The sequence below is a fragment of the Malus domestica genome, chromosome 10 (genome assembly GCF_042453785.1).
Source record: "Malus domestica chromosome 10, GDT2T_hap1".
Classification (NCBI taxonomy): Eukaryota; Viridiplantae; Streptophyta; class Magnoliopsida; order Rosales; family Rosaceae; genus Malus; species Malus domestica.
The window spans coordinates 37,533,616-37,551,287 of NC_091670.1; the positions used below are offsets into that span (position 1 = coordinate 37,533,616).

At 35.3% G+C, this 17,672-nt stretch overlaps 2 protein-coding genes across 2 annotated transcripts; one reads left to right on the forward strand and one right to left on the reverse strand.

The window, feature by feature from the left end:
- Window positions 1–6,773: 6,773 nt before the first annotated feature.
- On the reverse strand, window positions 6,774–9,394 carry LOC103422341 (prefoldin subunit 6-like). The gene is made up of 5 exons (XM_008385263.4): window positions 9,227–9,394; window positions 9,066–9,136; window positions 8,728–8,852; window positions 7,589–7,649; window positions 6,774–6,942 (listed from the first exon to the last, which is right to left on the reverse strand). The coding sequence occupies exons 1-5, from the start codon at window positions 9,303–9,305 to the stop codon at window positions 6,886–6,888; spliced, it is 393 nt and encodes a 130-aa protein (XP_008383485.2). The 5' UTR covers window positions 9,306–9,394; the 3' UTR covers window positions 6,774–6,885.
- Window positions 9,395–11,127: 1,733 nt separating this feature from the next.
- LOC103412401 (protein BIIDXI-like) lies at window positions 11,128–16,161 on the forward strand. Its single transcript, XM_029110249.2, has 3 exons — window positions 11,128–11,509; window positions 14,391–14,888; window positions 15,405–16,161. Exons 1-3 carry the CDS (start codon window positions 11,422–11,424, stop codon window positions 16,001–16,003), a joined length of 1,185 nt encoding a protein of 394 aa, XP_028966082.2. The 5' UTR covers window positions 11,128–11,421; the 3' UTR covers window positions 16,004–16,161.
- The last annotated feature ends 1,511 nt before the right edge of the window (window positions 16,162–17,672 follow it).

Below are 17,672 nucleotides of genomic sequence, written 5' to 3' on the forward strand. Positions count from 1 at the left end.
TCCTCTGTGAGAACCTATCATTTCATGGTCCACATTTTGGTTATTAATGGTTGAGATTTCGTACTTATCTACTTATCCCTTTACTATAGGAGTAGGATATGTATCATCAGTGTATATAAATGGACTAGTTACAGTGGATTATATATATATATATATATTCGATTCCCAGAACCCTAATGGAATATGGAATAGTGCCAAATGTACATGATTAGGAAGCTCAACAGATGTTTAGAAGGGAAGAGAATGGCATGTTTGAGGTTGATATGTGTATTAAAAGGGAATGTTTTTGGTAGCATGGACAGATTGGAATGGCAATTTTGAGTTTGAGCTGTTGAAATTGGGTTTTTTTTTACTTTGGAAACCATGCATGTATATATATATGCATGCTTTTGTTAACAAATGAATTGAAGTTGACATATTATATACAGAATAGATGCTTTGGCGCAGTTGTTGTATAGTTGAGTAAGCCAGTTTGCCAGCATGTGTGTGTACACAAAACAAACAAACAAAAACAAAGCAATCAACTATTTGGCATCTCAATTTCTTCACTAAATTGCTATCTTTGATTAAGATGGATTGGGGAAAGCTGAGTGGTCTCACTCACCGAGCAAAAGCAATTTATCATTGGATGTGGTACTTTTAATTAATCACATCATTTCAATTTATTATATATGCACCTTTAAGGTAATGCATGGGTGGGACCTATTTATTCTTGATAGACTAATAGGATTTGGATTTCATGCAGATCCTCTTTGTGAGGATCTTAGGAATTTTCATATCTTGTTCGTTCTTCATATATCATATGATCATAAATTAGGCTGATTTTTTATTTAAAATTAAACACAAATAGTACATAATGATTTATGACCACACGATGTAATCATGTTGAATTTTTTTTTTAAATTAAACATAAATAGTGCCTAATGATTTTTTACCGCACGATGTATGATAAACGGATAGAATGTGAGGATCTCTAAAATTCTCACAAGGATCTCACAAATAAAATCCGGAGAGGATCCTCATCCTACTGATTATTCTTTTTGTAATAGTCAGTATCATAATGAAGCTTAACAATTGGCATCTTCTGTGCAGTACTACTAAATGGCCACGGGTTTAACCATTTGGTATGTATACTCAGTTTTCTATAAGTGGCGCTGCTGCTATAAGACTATATATTATATTACCATGCATTTGTTTCTGTGTTCGTTTGCAGAGAATAATGCATGCAAGCGTTGCTAATTTGTTAAAATTACACTAGAGAACTGGCTTGAAACTGATCATATATACACACACACACACATTAAGGCACTACTTCTTGATCATAATTACATAAAATTAATTAATTAACCAAAAAACTTAATCAGTGAGTTGAGTTTGAGTTCATGCTCATGTGTGGGCTGAGAGAGAGAGAGAGAGAGAGAGAGAGAGAGAGAGAGAGAGATAGAGCGCACTATTCCCCTATATATACACACACACACACATATGTATCATGGACCAAATTAAGAGGGGATAACACAATAGATGACCGTTACAATAGATGACCGTTTGTATAAAAAAATAAGAACGACCATTTGGGCTAGTAGAATCGAGTCTCTAATTAGTTGAATTATGCCCTAAATTCAAATCTCATGTGACAGTTGTTAATGGAAAAAAAAATATAAAGGGGGACAAATACTAGATTGAAAATGTTAGAGAGACAATATTTTTAGACCACATGATGTGGTCTAAAAAATATGGTTATTGGTTGGCCCCTCTAGCATCACCAATAGTAGATATATATACACACAAAGATAACTCATTACATTTCTTGGTCATATAAAGGGACGAATTGGGTAATGCAAAGAAGACTAAATGTGTAGATTAAATTTTGTAAACTAAAAGATTTGGAAGTTGATGATTAAATTATTACTGAAATTTTGATTAACGTGTTTTTTTTTATTATTCACTCATCAGTTAGTTTGCAAATTTAATAAATAAATTTAGTCTTTTTAACATTGCTCGGTATGAATTTATTCAAAGAATAAATCATAAACCTTTTGTATGTTTCCATTAATGTCAAGTAACAGCAATTATCCGGACTTGCTAATTTTGACGATGCACAGAAAAGAATAATACGGAATTGCTTATGCACCTGCTCCAGATACATACATATATGCTGTAAATATGTGTGTGTGTAAGTAATAAGTATATGTGCACTAATCCATCGAATTGGTTGAGAGCAAACTAGCACCTTTGTTAGTGCCTGAAGGATTAATCCAATATCTGTCATATCTGTCATATTCCTTTGATGATGCGTATGATTAGACGTATATATTAATCCCTTGTTACATTTGATTATACATATATAACAATCATCAGTCATTTTACTAACGAAAACCCTAGATAGCTGTTGACTAAAACAACCCAAAAGCGTTTCGAAAAGGAAAAACCACCCTAAAGAATGCATTCCTAACCCTAAACCTTATTTACCAAACAAAGAGAAAAATCCTAAACCCTAGTTGGAAGGTGGCTACATCCACATGTGCTTCATCATCGTGTCTATGCGTCATGCATCCACATGTGCTTCATTGCTATAGTGGGTTTCCATCGTGTCTATGCGTCATGAAAAAAACGCAGTCACTTGTCACTTATACGAAGCATGCGTGCCGTACCTGATGGAGGTCGAGCATGCTCGAGTCGATGCAAATCCTTTTTCTTTTTTTTTTCTTTTCTTTTTTTCTGTCAGAAATTAACAATAATGCCAAACCTTCCAAAAAACTCATGGAGAATAACAATATCGATGACGTACGTGAAGATAATGGAAATAATCACGTGCAATGTATTTTATGTTTCCTGCATATTCTTCGACGTAAAATGCCAAGGAAATCAAAATTTTAAACTATATTTTGTATATGACATGATGTTCCAACCATCAATCGTCAAATCATGTAGTTTACAAAAAATGATTTAAATTTTGGATAATACTAGGAAGATTAAATTTGTAGAAAAAAATTTTAGAAACTAAATTACATGAAAGTTGATGACTTATTTACTACTTAAGCGTTGATTATGCGCTCATTTTTATTGGTGACACATCATTTAGTTTGTAAATTTAGTCTCCAAATTTAATCTTCAGCATTACCCTTAAAATTTTGATCTCTCTAGAATCATCATTCTTCAACACTACTACTCACTATATTTAATGTCACTAAGTCGCATGCATCTTTTCGCACTCTGCTAACTTGCAAACGAACAAATAAAATGGATATTAAACCCAAAGCTATGATATCACGTTGAATATATACCGATTTAAAACATTGAATTGCCAGGAAATATGTTTACAATGTATATTAAGTGATTTACAGATGTTTCTCGACGAGCATCGATAACAAAAAAGACTGAAATGCTTGAGGCTTGAGCACCGATCTTGAAAATTAATGTTGCAAAGATTTGCAGAGTGTGGATGCAAATTTCTTCCTCCTCGATCTTGGACGATTTTGCACCTACAAAACAATTAACATCTTAGGTTAAGGCCAAGAGCCTCACGCGCCCACGATGAATGGGGGGGGGCTTTGGCCGAAGAACCTCCGATGCCAAAGTTAGAATTTAGAGAGAAATAGTGTTTAGAGAATTTTGGGATTTTTGCCAAAGTGTTGGAATCTCCTTTTTGGTGAGAATGAGAGTATATTTATAGAAATAGAAGGTGGCTAGGGTTTTTTGGGTTTAATTTAGGTTTAAGATGATTTTGGGAGTTATGTGATTAATTGACTAATTAATTTGGCAAAATAAAATTATTACCAAATGAATTAGCTAATTAATGGGATGAAATGGGCAAATATCAAGAGATAAACAAAACATGGCCAATTCCTTTTCTAATAATAGGTGGCCGGCCCTTCACTTGTTTTTGGGGTTGAATGGATGTTTTAATTGACAATTAAGGAATTGATTAGGAATTAATCCCTTAATTAGTCAATTATTATGATTTTAAAGGAAGATTTTAGGAAATATGAAAAAATATATTATTTAGCTAATTGATTAGCTAAATGGAATAAATTAGGTTTTGGGAATTACCTTAAATGAGGATGGATGAGATAATTTGGAATTGGTTACCTTTTTGGAGCATTTTTTACTTGGTTAAGGATGATGGCCAGCTACTTGAGCGTAGGAATCCCGTTATACCTCAAGGGTATTTTTGTCCTCTTTTACCCCAAAAACCACGTGTCGCCTTGTGATTATTTTTGGCTCCACACAGAGCACATCCAAAGTGAATGTGTGCGCGTGAGAGAGAGAATTTTTGTACTCTATATTTTAAGGTAACCCTATTCACATAAAAAACGTGAGGGTTCACTATTTGATTGGGAAGTGTGGATCCAATATCTGAAGAAATCATATCTTTTGCTTTCTTATTATCTTCCGTATGTCTTGATTTTTTTTCAACCTCTCCAATAGGGATGTACAAATTTCAATGTTGGGTATGATCAACTGTCATCATACTAATTTGTTTGGGTTCTGGACTATGTGCATGAATGAACATGGAGGTTGGGGGAGGTCCAGACGTACCCTTTAGATTGCCATTAAACTTGAGCATGATAGAAGATGGCCAATTCTGTTATCTTGAATGTGATCATTGTGGCATGGAAACTATGTACATTGCCTCCATTCTTGCTTGTTTTTCTATTTGGTTATTGAAACTTCTAAAAAGTCATAATACACTCTTGCATTATCCGAGTCTACCATCTAATGACTTGTTTTCTAATTAACCTTCACGCACAGCTAGCGCCGACACATTTTTCAAAGATCTAGAAATGCTATACACAATTCAAGGTATAAATTCTGAAATTGCGCATCGGTTAATAAAACTTGAATAAAAGAATTTAAAACAAGAGATTAGTGCAGAATGACTTTTGAGGTGAAGAAGTCCGTCGTCATTAAAAAAAAAAAAGTGGTTCTCAGAAACTTATTTCAACAAGTCCCCCATGGCATTTCCTTTTTCCTCTTTGCTCTTAAGTAACTAATCCTTCGCCTTTGCAACTAGGTTTGAGATGATTTCTTAAAAAAGAAACCCCCTTCAATGCACTCTTTCTCAACATGCTTTATGACAAGACTCCAATCCCATGAAAATGTTAAAAAGCTAGAACCCATGATTAATTTGGGAGTATGATTCTCCCCTCCAGTCCTCTCTTCTCTCACTATCCTTTTTTTTTTCTTCTCTCTTTTGATAAAGAAGTCAACATTAGATGTTAACGTGACTTAATTGTAACCGTTTAAGTGCAAGGTTTTTCTTTTTCTCTTTATAAAGAAGTCAACACTAAATACTGACGTAACTTAATCGTGATCCTTCAAATAGAAGATAACTGAAAATTGGAGAATCCTATTCCAAGTACTAGATCGATAGATTTATTTTTTGGTCGAAGATAGATAGATAGTGTCTCTTGTCCTCTAGAATTAGATATGGCTAGTCTTGTCTTCTTGAATCAATTAAGATAACAGAAGTGACTGGCCCTAGTCTTAATTTCATTTGATTGAGACTTCTTCTGCGGGATAAATTACATCAATCAGAGGCAATCAGCTGCTCCTCCGCTAGTGCTACTGTGATGTGACGAAACCCTATTTCAAAGCAAGATTTTCCACCCCAAGAATCTCTCCATAAGCTAAATTGATGACGATATATATGAAATAATTGACGTCTAATTTACAAACAAGTGTAAACGCCGTTTGATAATAATTTTATTTTTAATTTTCAGTTTTTATTTTATTTTTCGTACTTTTTGGAAAACTGAAAATTAAAAATAATTACCCAACAAATTTTCAATTAACAAATTCTTATTTCAACGTGTAGTTCCGATCCACGGTATACCAAAACCCTAAACGCTAAACCAAGATCCTAGCGATGACCTCATCTTGTTAGGCTTGTTTTATGAAGGCACTAATCGTATTACGATGATGCAGCAGCAGAAATCATTTTGGATATAACTGAAACAGAACGTTTATAAGCGGACCTCATCCTTAAATTGCACAGTTGTAAAAGTGATCTTGTTGCTGCAGTTTGTATTACTGCAAGTAACGGCCATTATGGTTAGTATAAATAAAGTCACAAAGCCGAGGCAACATTAATCAAGCTACAACGGTTGGGCCCCTTTTCTCCATCTCTCTCTGCCGTCCCTCTCTCTCCTATCTCTCAAATATTATTTACAACGACACTTCTCAATCAGAAATTGTTGTATTTTTCATTCCTTCGTACGTTTATGGTCATACCGAAGGAAAAACTAAATCCCCAGTGTACATCTGGCGGATGGACTTAAGGAGCAAGGTGGTTAGCTGACCTCGTAATAATAATCATTTTAGGCCATATAATAATAAAAAAAAAACACCAACAGCCAAAAAAGTAATAATAATCATGTGTATTTGCTAATTACATTGTTTTAGTTTTACCGGTTGATACTGCTTCAGTGAAGAAAGCCATTTCCACTATGAATATTGTGAAGGGTCCATTGCATAACCGAATGAGAGATCAATAATTGAGTAATAACATAGTGATTTATATTGAGAGCAATGTTTTTCTTCTGTTGATAATGAAGCTATGATGGAGCGTTTTCAAAATATGAAAACGCGTCCTTGACCATTGTAAACTGTATTGTCATTTGTTCTATAAGTTATGAATAATTGAACTATGGTTTAATTTTTAAGATTACTATGTGTCTAAGAAATGTTTGTGGACTTTTACATGTGACCCCTGGATCCGCCACTGCATCCATACATGTGTATGACACAGGAAAGCCAATTGAGAACAAACAAGAGCGAAAAAGCGTTTATGATTGGCACTGTATCTTTGAACAAACAGGAACGAAACATCAACAGAAACTCATAGAATACATCTGACGAACGAAACCCAACTACGACAATAGATTATGCCTTTCCTTTTCCAGCCTGGAGTGCTTGAGCCCTCTGCTGTAATTTAAAAATCTGCAAGATAGAAGGTATTATGGAAGCAAGTAATGTTGAATTACGGATAGGATATAGTGATACGATACGACATGTATACTATGAAGCACGGATAGGATACAGTGATACGATACAACATAGTGATACAAAATAAAAATATATGCTTTAAAAAACATATTTAACACAGAAATATATAAATTCAAGTTCATTTGATTTGTTGGGCAGGAAAAGTTGGAAATCCAGTCCTCTTTACATACAAAGAAGAAGCGTGAGAGTTATATTCATTGTTCAATTGGCACTCTTTGTATTCATCAAATTTTAACGAAGGCTTTGTTTCCTATTAATTTTCTCATCTTAATTTATCATGTGAAGGTGTAAAGGGATTCTAAAAGCCGGATACTTGTATTCCAAATGTGGGATACGCCTATCCATTAAGTCAAAGCCATATCAGTTGACCATGATAGGTATCCGAGAGTATCCGACAAGTATCGGATACGCGATAAGCGACCAAACTAAAGTATTTGTGCTTCATAGGCGTATAGCTCTAATAAATTCCTCAAATGCTATAGATATATTATCACGACTGAATCGAAGCCAGAGACCATATGAACAACTCCGGCACTATAAAAGAGCAGTTAAGGTGCCGAGAAAAAGGAAAAATACGAACCGTTTCCTTCTTGCTATTTTGCTTCTCTTCCAAATCTTGAAGAGTAGCATCCAGCCGTTTCCTGTTGCGCAGAATAAATATAGTTATGCCCGAAGTTAAACAAGAGTCCGATCAGTATAAAAACAATGGTAGGAAGAAAAGGGAGAAACTAGACATAATTTTCATATAAGCACCCAAATGTAAAAGTTGGGAAACCATCTATCCAACCCACACATATATCGCTACAAGGTCAATCCCAAACCGGAAAATGTAGTGGACAACTGGTGTAAGATTCATTTAATAGCTCCCACAAAAAAGGTTTCTCATGATAAGCCTAGGCACATAATGCACAGCATCAGATAACATTATTCATTCCTCTCCCCTTTTTTGGGTTCCCAAAAACTCACGTTCCTTCAGTTACAACTTAGGCGTAGAGTTACTCGTATGAAGGCAATGAGCATGAAGACATTGAACAACATTCTCATTATATAATGCACGTCCTTCCCAAGAATTTGGATATCACTTGTCCCAATGGACACAGACTTCATTTTGTGAAAACTAGGCATCCTGTTTTATAGTGAGCCTTTCAGCATCCAGGAAACCGATTTTTTTTTATTGAACCCCAGGTCCTTCCCCATCTAGTGGGGAGAAAATTACCCTTATAGAAATTTGTTTGTTGATGGTTTGGAATTTAGACTAACAATCATAAACCACATATAACCAAACATGGGAAACTCAGAAACATATTCATTTTCCAAAAAGAAAAGGCTTAGGTTAGGTTCATTAGCTTCCATTTCAAAATACCGCTTTCCAGCATTGCGATCAACGATCAAGACCTATCATTCAAAATATAATAGTTGGAATTTTAAATCTAATACCAAAACAGAACCAATTGATTTGACCAAATTCTAACATTCAACCCAAACTCTCCCCCTTTATCATAAAATTCTGAAATCGTTCACAAAACCTATGTTAAATCACATTTTGTGCATTTGATCTTACAAGTTTTCTCGAAATGATTGATTTTGGGGATTATCTAAGAAACCTTACACGAACTTTAAAATCCGAAATGATATCCTAAACTGTGAAAAAAATTGCGATGATAGAACACAAACCATAATACAAATACATAAATAAATGAAACAGATCGAGAAGCATACAGTTCCGCTGAGATGTATTCGATTCTCTTTCGCACATTGGCCCTAGCCTCTGCCAAATCCTGCTTCACAAGAACCGGACCTATCAACTTGAAAACATTGGCGTCTTCGCTGAGGAGATCCAATTCCTACAAACACAAGCAATCACATTACCATCACAACAAAAACTCAATCGTTAACCGATAACCGCGAGCTCAGGAAAACCACAACAAAGCCAATTTGCTTCCAACTAGGCAAAAGTTTACATTTTTCAGATATTGGTAGTCAACAGCGTTAGCTGAACTCGTTTTCCCGGTAACCAAACAGAAAATAGAGAAAACGCAATCGAGAAAGAAGAAGACCTTGAGGACGAGCTCGTTCTCGCCGAGCTGTATAGTGTACTTCTTCCTCACTTGGTGGTTCTTTGAAATATCTGAAGGAGCAAAAATGCCACGCTAGGGTTTTACAGGTTCAAGTGAACTGTATATACATATACATAGATATATATAAGTATACGACTTGCCTTTTTGGATTTTGCTGAGATCGTTAGCTTTGGCCTCCAATTCGCGCTGAAGCTCCCGAATAGCTGACGACGACGCCATTGATTTTGCTGCTATGGCTTTCTTCTTTTTCTTCTTCTTCAGCGCATGAGGTTTTGTCTCTCGCTTTTCCTTCCGGTTTTTTGGTTTTAGATCCGGTTTAGTGTGATATGGGCCTGTGAATTATATTGGGCCATATTTCAATATTTTTTGTAACAAACTTTGGGCCTTTTGGGTCAATAAATGAACTTTGAGCTTGGGCTATTTACCATTGCCGGATACAATAGGCCCAATTGGGAGCATGGTAGCTGAACCAGATAGGCTAGGCTTTTTTTTTTTTTTTTTTTTTGAGTATTTCGATATTTTTACACTAGAGAGAAGGAGTTCGGTTAATCAAAGGAAAACTAATGAAAATGGCTTGAAAACTTTGAGTTTTAATGATAAGGACAAAATAAAGGGTAAAGTGAATAGTATCAGGATTGACTTTTTAGTGTAAAAATGTGGTTTTTCATTAAAGTGAACAGTACTTGGTGCTTTTCGTTAAAGTTCATTTTAATCAATATATTTTAGAATTTAAGATAAAACTCTCTTTATCCCCGATGGTCATAGATAATAGGATTAAAGTCAATGTTAGTGTACCTTAGGAAGAAAATGAGAAACAAACTCCAAATTTGCAATAGTAAAACAAGAAATAAAACTTTGTACGATTTGTGTGTACATAGTACATACTGAATAGTTCATATCAGTTTTTAATTTTGCGTTGGGAGGACAAACAAATAAATAAAATCACGAGTGCTTTGAGCACTGTCAAAACATGAAACGGCGCAAGTTCTCGGGGGCCCGCCGCAAAGACCACGATTCTCAAAACACGGCATTATGTTTTAAAAGTTGATGTTTTAGTTTTATTTTTTAAGAAACGATATCTAAAGAGTTGTGATATCCACACATCCCATTTTACTTCTCACATATTTTTTTAATTTTTAACCATCGAATCGGATGAATTGAAGAAGATCAACGGACATAAATTATTAAGGGGTGTGTGAGAAGTAAAATGTGGTGTGTGGACAGCACACCCCTATCTAAATTAATAGAAAGAGAATGTGCTTAGCCTCAGAATGAGATAGTAATAATGTGATTCAAATTCATATTTGGCGATAATTGAAACTAAGATCTCTCTCCATAAAAAAGAATCTAAGATCTCTTACTTACGGGCAACCGTCCAGGATCCAAAAAAAATTGGGGACACCAAAATTATTAAGGTGGTATATTTATATATGTTTTTATACAAGTATAAATTTATAAAATTTGGTTTAGTGACAAAGAAATTTAACTAAAATTGGTGGCTTATCTACTTGTAAGCCCGAAGTTTTTTTGTTTCCTTATCTCGATAAAAAATAAATTAGTTATTATGTGTTTCTAAATTATTGAGTTTGAAGTGTTTTTCTAAGTATAATTTTATCGATGTCTTATGTGTGAAAACAAATAATTTTTTTTTATCTGAAGTGAGGGCACATTTTTTGGCATCGCCTTAGGCCTCAAAAATCTTTGGACCGGCCCTGTTTACAAATAAAGAGAAATATGTGACAAAAGTTGATGTTATTTGCACCATTTTGAACTCATTTGAAAGTGCTTCCTACTTTAAATGTTTTTATGGGATCCACTTGAATTTTTATTAAGAATTGATTTTAAATTTTTTTTATTTATTAAAAGCGTTTTTAGTCATTTTAATAACATTTCTAAACGAGCACTTTATCGTTTGACACTCTTCTTTATTTTTTATCATCAAATTAAATGAATTGAACAAAATTAATAAATAAAAAATAAAAGGATTCGGTGTGTGTGAATAGTAGTATCTTATAAAAAATTGAAAAACAAATTCAATTGTGGGAACAGCAGGAAGACTTTAGTTTTTGTATTTTCTTTTTATTTTCCCGAAAATTCTGAAACAAAAGAAAGTCGAGGACTGCTGCCGCTTTTGTCAAATAAATGATATTAAAGTGCAAAACTTTGATTAAAAAAAGTAAATCCTACTTACGAACTAAAGAATAAAGACGACTGAAGTCGAATCTTTTGGATAAAAGGACGCTCTCTGAGTCTCTCCCTCCTCACTGCTTACTATAAACTCACTCAGCAACGCGTTGCAGAAGACAGAGAGAGAGAGAGAGTCCAGAGAGAAAAGATGGGTCGGAGCTCCACACTACCCAAATGGGTCTTACCGACTCTGCTTCTTCTCGGTCATTTGGCAGCTCAAATCTCGGCGGAAGACGGTACGTGTTCTGGTTTCTCTCTGTTTCTCGTTTCCTCTCTTAATTTTTCGAAGCATTTTGCAGTTTTCGTTTTTTTTTCCGACTCCTGAGATGTAATGACGGACTGTTTAGTATTATTTAGGCTATAAAATTTCATGGGTTTGTCATGAATCATTGAGTTGCATTTAGTTTAGTTAATGTCGGACTGTTTAGTTTGGTTAATCACCGCTCTTGATTAGAACTTTGAGATGCTGTTTCACTTTTCCGGTTATCTCAGAGCAAATCGAACTCCGGTACTAATCCGAGCTCATTTTTCACTGCTCTGGCTCACCAAAATCACTTTAATTTTCACAAAGTATGACCAATTAGTGTAACTCCCCCGATGCTTCCCGCCAGGAGAAGTAGAGTGAACTCCGGTCACGAAGGTTTTCACCCCCAAAGGTTCTTAGCTTAACTTTTTTCTCAGTTTCTGCTTTTTGCCTGTATTTTCTTTGATGCTTTTCCAAAGTTCAAATCTCCGTTGGCTTATTAGTCTAAATGGTCCGGAGTAGAACTCCTCACTTTTAGTTATGTCAATGAAAATCGATAAAATAGTCTTTGATTTTGTTCACGTAAATTATTTTGATATTTTCGTAAAGTAAATTATTATTGACACTCTAAAAATTTCAATTAGCAGCATTTCAAACTTTCTATAATTAGAAAGCTTGTTAAAAGTGTAGAATTAGATTTTTGGAGTCCTATTAACAATTCAGCTATATCAATATTCTTATTTAAGTGTGACATGAACAATCATATGATAATTTTTATTTAGAAAAATTAATAAAAGTAACTTGAAAACATTAAGTTTTAATGATAAAGATAAAATAAAGGGTAAAATAAATAGTATCAAGATTGGTTTTTTAATATAAAAATGTGATTTTTCTTTAAAATGAATAATATCGTTAACTTTTCGTTAAAATTCTTTATTTTTTAGTAATATTTTTGTCCAACTAACTTCTTAACTTAACAAAGATGTTAACATATTTTCACAAAACGATCAGAATGATTATAAATTAAATGATCACTTCTATTAGTTTTTTAAAGATTTAAAGAAAAAAAATTATGTTAATTTTAAAAACCATTTTAATCAAAAAGCTAATCTCTATTTAAATGTGGTAATGTAGTGTTATTTTTTTATTATATATTTTTGGGTACAGATTGCATTTGGTAATTTACAAGGAAGACAGCTATATTTTGCATCAAAACTTTAGGCCTTGTGAAGATTGGTTAAATTAGTAAAATTACTAGGAGGCTAGTTACGTTTGCTCTACAGCTGGCTACGTTTTTACCCATTTGTCCGTCACGGAGTAGTTGAAAATGTCTAAATTAACCTTAGTAAACCCGGATCCGCGCCCAATTTCTGGCGCATTTTTCCCGTATTTATACAAGGGGACAAAGTGCCTTTCCGTAAAGGTAACTGGCGCTATAAACGAAGTATAGCTGTCCCTTCAGATCACCATCCCAAATCGCCACCACCCCACATGGTGTTTGGTGTCAGTAAAAAGAAGGCCCTTTTGTAGGGTCCACGCGCTCAACCCAAAGTTTTTTCCTTTTTCCCACATTTTTTTTTAAAATATGCTATCGACGTATTTTTATTTTTCATTCTTATTGTTAATTTTTATTATTTGATTTTTTTTAGTTCATCTGATCTGATGGATAAAAGTTTAAAAGTGTTTAAAAAGTAAAAAATAGTGTGCATAGATAGTATACTTTTTTTTAGGAATTTTAACGAAAAGTTCCTGATACTGTGAACTTTAATGAAAAGCTATATTTTTACATTAAAAGTTAATTCTGGTACTATTTATTTTACTCTTTATTTAGTTCTTATCGTTTAAATTCAAAATTTTTAACCTATTTTCATTGGTTTTGTTTTGTTTTGTTTTTTTTTCTTAACCTACGTTTATCCTCATTTATAAAGAAAATTATGTTATTGTGGGCTTCCCCACGTTTGAGGCCCATGTATGGATAAAGCAATCCAGAGTAGTCGCTCAATTGAATTGGGAAATTGTAGCAACACAAAAATTGAAGACAGAAAAGCCTTCAAAAAAACATCAATTTATTTCCGAAAACAATTTAAAGGTTATTGGAATTGAAAACTACACCTTGAGACCGACATATTTTCTCTAAGTTGTGAAATTATTATTTTCTTTTAGTTTTGTCTTGGAGATGGCAGGTTCCTTGCTGTCATGTCACGATAGTACAAAATCTCACTGTTTTTTTGTTGTATTTTGGTTTCACATTTGAGAGTCAGGATTTCGTCGGATCTTCTTTGTAAGAGATTCGTGAATAGTATTGATTTATCGTATATCATGCGATCATAAATTATTTTAAATATTTTTATTTAAAAATAAATATAAAAATTAATTTTGGGGCAAAGACATACTTGGCTTCTTTATTTAACCCAAGATTAGTGTGATCAACACTTTCTTGTAGTGGTTTGAGGTTTAGGGTTTAGGATTTAGGGAAGGAAAATCAATCGATTTAAGGGTCGGATTTCTTATATGGAAAGCACTTTTGTGTGCCTTCTTTAGAAAACCTTATCATTAGAAAACTTTATCACTTGAAGTGCTTCATAAACCAGAAAGCACCCAAAAATGGCATTAAAAATCGAGATTTGCTTTGCTTGTAGTTATTTCTATCAACGTTACTTATGTTGCCTAAATTTGTAGGACATGTCACATGCCTACACTTGGGACGTTACCTGGAGTTGAATCTCAAACTATAAAAATGTTAGCGTCAGTTGTTTGCGTAGTTATGCATAATTCACATTGGCAATCAATTAGCCTCAGTGAGCATATCCATGCATAATTCACATGGTTGATGAATATAGCCTACATTTCTAAATCAACGTCGTTTATTGCAGGGCCAGTGCCAAACGGAGATTTTGAACTGACCCCATTAGGCGGCTTTTCAAACGAGGGCATAGTAGACGGACCCGCCGGCATCCCCAACTGGAAAGCAAACGGCACCGTTGAGCTGGTGGAGTCCGGGCAGAAACAGGGTGGGATGATCCTCATCGTACCGCAAGGTAGACACGCGGTGAGGCTCGGAAACGACGCCGAAATAAGCCAGCAGGTGAAGGTGGAGAAGGGGTCGATATACTCGGTGACTTTCAGCGCGGCTCGCACGTGCGCACAGCTGGAGTCGCTGAACGTGTCCGTGCCACCTGCATCGCAGACGATAGACCTGCAGACCTTGTACAACGTGCAGGGGTGGGACCCCTACGCATGGGCCTTCGCGGCGGAGGAGGACAATGCGATGTTGGTCTTCAGGAATCCCGGCATGGAGGATGACCCCACCTGTGGGCCCATCATTGATGACGTTGCTATCAAGAAGCTCTTTACCCCTGATAGACCCAAAGGTATGAATCTTCCCTCCAAAACCGCTTTATTCTTCAACCCTATTGGCCCACATCATAGGATCCGCTTTGTGGGGGCCTGTTTGATGACTTTCAAAGCTCACGATCCAAAGTTTGACCTAGGTGACAAATCCAAATTTTTTTTTTTTTTTTTTTTTGTAAATTAAGTGAGGGTGGGTTGAACTTAAATAATAGATGCAGCGAGATGATACTGTGACGGTATCTTATATTAATTATGAATTGTCTTGAAATATAACTTTAATTGATTTCTTACTCTGTTGTAGTACGTATTTTTTATTTTTTCTTGTTCATCGCATGATTTGTCACGCGACGAGAAAATAACAGGTAAACAAATTTGATCATGTATGATTGATGGGCCCGAGGTTTGTGTTTGAATAGGGGATTGGGTTAGCGGATGATCATTTGAATGCGTCGTTTAGATTGACAGTCAGAACAATAAATTGCAGTGTGATTCCATCTTACTAAATTAGTGGTCACTATTTGCCATATTTTGTGCAGACAATGCAGTGATCAATGGTGATTTTGAGGAAGGACCATGGATGTTCCCAAACATCTCACTCGGAGTCCTGCTCCCCACCAACCTCGACGAAGAAACTTCGTCCCTACCTGGTTGGATCGTCGAGTCCAACCGGGCTGTTAGGTACATAGACTCGTACCATTACGCAGTGCCACAAGGAAAACGAGCAATTGAATTGCTGTCTGGAAAAGAGGGCATCATTTCCCAAATGGTTGAAACTGCACCAAACAAGCCCTACACCTTGACCTTCTCATTAGGCCATGCTAATGACAAATGCAAGCAGCCTCTTGCCGTCATGGCATTCGCCGGCGACCAAGCGCAAAATGTCCATTACGCCCCTAATTCCAACAGTACATTCCAAGCCGCCGGCGTGAATTTCACGGCCAAGGCTGAGAGGACAAGGATTGCTTTCTACAGTGTGTACTACAATACCAGGACTGATGACATGAGCTCACTTTGTGGGCCTGTGGTGGATGATGTTCGGGTTTGGTTTTCTGGGTCATGGAGAAATGGGTTTGGCGGGTCGGGCCGGCTGGCGGTTGGGCTTGCTTTCTGGTTGTTTGTGTGGGTTTTGGTTTAGTTAGGGTTAGGGTTTGGCAAGATAAGTTTTATCATATGTAACGTTTTGGTTTTAGTACGTCTACCGTGGGAGGGATTTTTGCAAACAATAGTCCCACGTACTAAGTTTACTCTATAGTTTTGTTATTATGAATGTGAAATGTATCTTCCATTATCCAATTTCCGTAATTTCGACCGCATAAGCTTATAGTTTCAGTGGTAGAACACTAGCACTGCTTCGTCTCCGGTCCCTATCGAAACATAAGTTACGAATTCATTCAGTGAATGCAATCAAGTTTAATATAAGAGTGTGCGTAATATTGGGCATAACCTCCAGTTCGTATGAACCATAAGTTACGAATTCATTGAGGTACTGTTTGGTACGTGGGACGGGACGGAACGGAGTGGGACGAGACATTTCGTCTCACATTTGGTGCGCCTAAAACGGATGGAAAGCGTTGTTTCAAGGGACGAATTTTTTGTGAATTTTCGTTCCACCTCATCCTCTGGAACAACTCGTTCCAACAAAATTATAACCTCTCCGTCTCCTTATTCTTCCTCCTTGTTTCCATCCGAAGACATCTTTACTCCCTCTCCGTTCCGTCTCGTCCCGTCTGCATACCAAACGATACCTGATTGAATGCAATCAAGTTCAAAGTACGCATGCGTACTATTGGGTCGATATCTTGTCTCCAAAGTTGACGACGCTTTGCCACTTTTTGTAATCGCACTTCACGGAGGTTACTTTGAATATATGAGATGTGATATGTATCTTAAGTTTTACCTTTATTCTTGAAGATGAGGTATAATGTTGTGGAATACAAGTTTTTAAGGTTCCTTGAGAAGCTCATGGTTGGTTTCTTCAAAATCAAATCGTATGTGATCACGTAGTTTCAAAATGAGTCGAAGATTTTAATTTTCTCACATTGTTGTTTAAGATTTTTAAATTATATCAATTTGTACCTTTTGTCTAGTATGTTATTTGAATTTTTATTTGGCATATTTGTTGATTTGTCCTCTAAACTTTTATAGAGCTGCCAATTCCCTTCATGAACTTTAATTTTAACTGATTACCCCTTGAACTTTTATAATTAGCTATTTCCACCTTGAACTTTAATTTTAGCTGATTACCCCCTTGAATTTTTATAATTAGCCAATTTCCACTTTGAACTTTAATTTTAGCCGATTACCCCCTTGAACTTTTATAAATAGCCAAGTTCCCTCCTGCGTTAGATTTTAAAAGTTTACATTCAATTTTCCATCCATCTTGATCACGGAAACAACACATGAGAACTATATGAGAGCAAAAATGATGAAAAATTGGATGAATGAAAAATCGAATGAAAGTTTTTAAAATTTAATGCCAATGGGGGAATTGGCTATTTATAAAAGTTCAGATGAGTAATTAACTAAAATAAAAGTTCAAGAGGAAATTGACTAATTTAAAAAGTTTAAGGGGGTAATCAGCTAAAATTAAAATTTAGGAGGAATTGGCATACAAGTTCAAGGGGCAAATAAAAAAATACCTCTTTTTATTTAATTAAGGACATATTGAACATGAAACTTGTAGAACTACAAGTACTATTTTTGCCCATTGACCCAAACAAACCATAAGAACAAATGAAAACAAAGGAGGGGATGAAATGACGTTAATGCCCCCGTCACAAGTCATGCGTAGTACTTACGGTGGG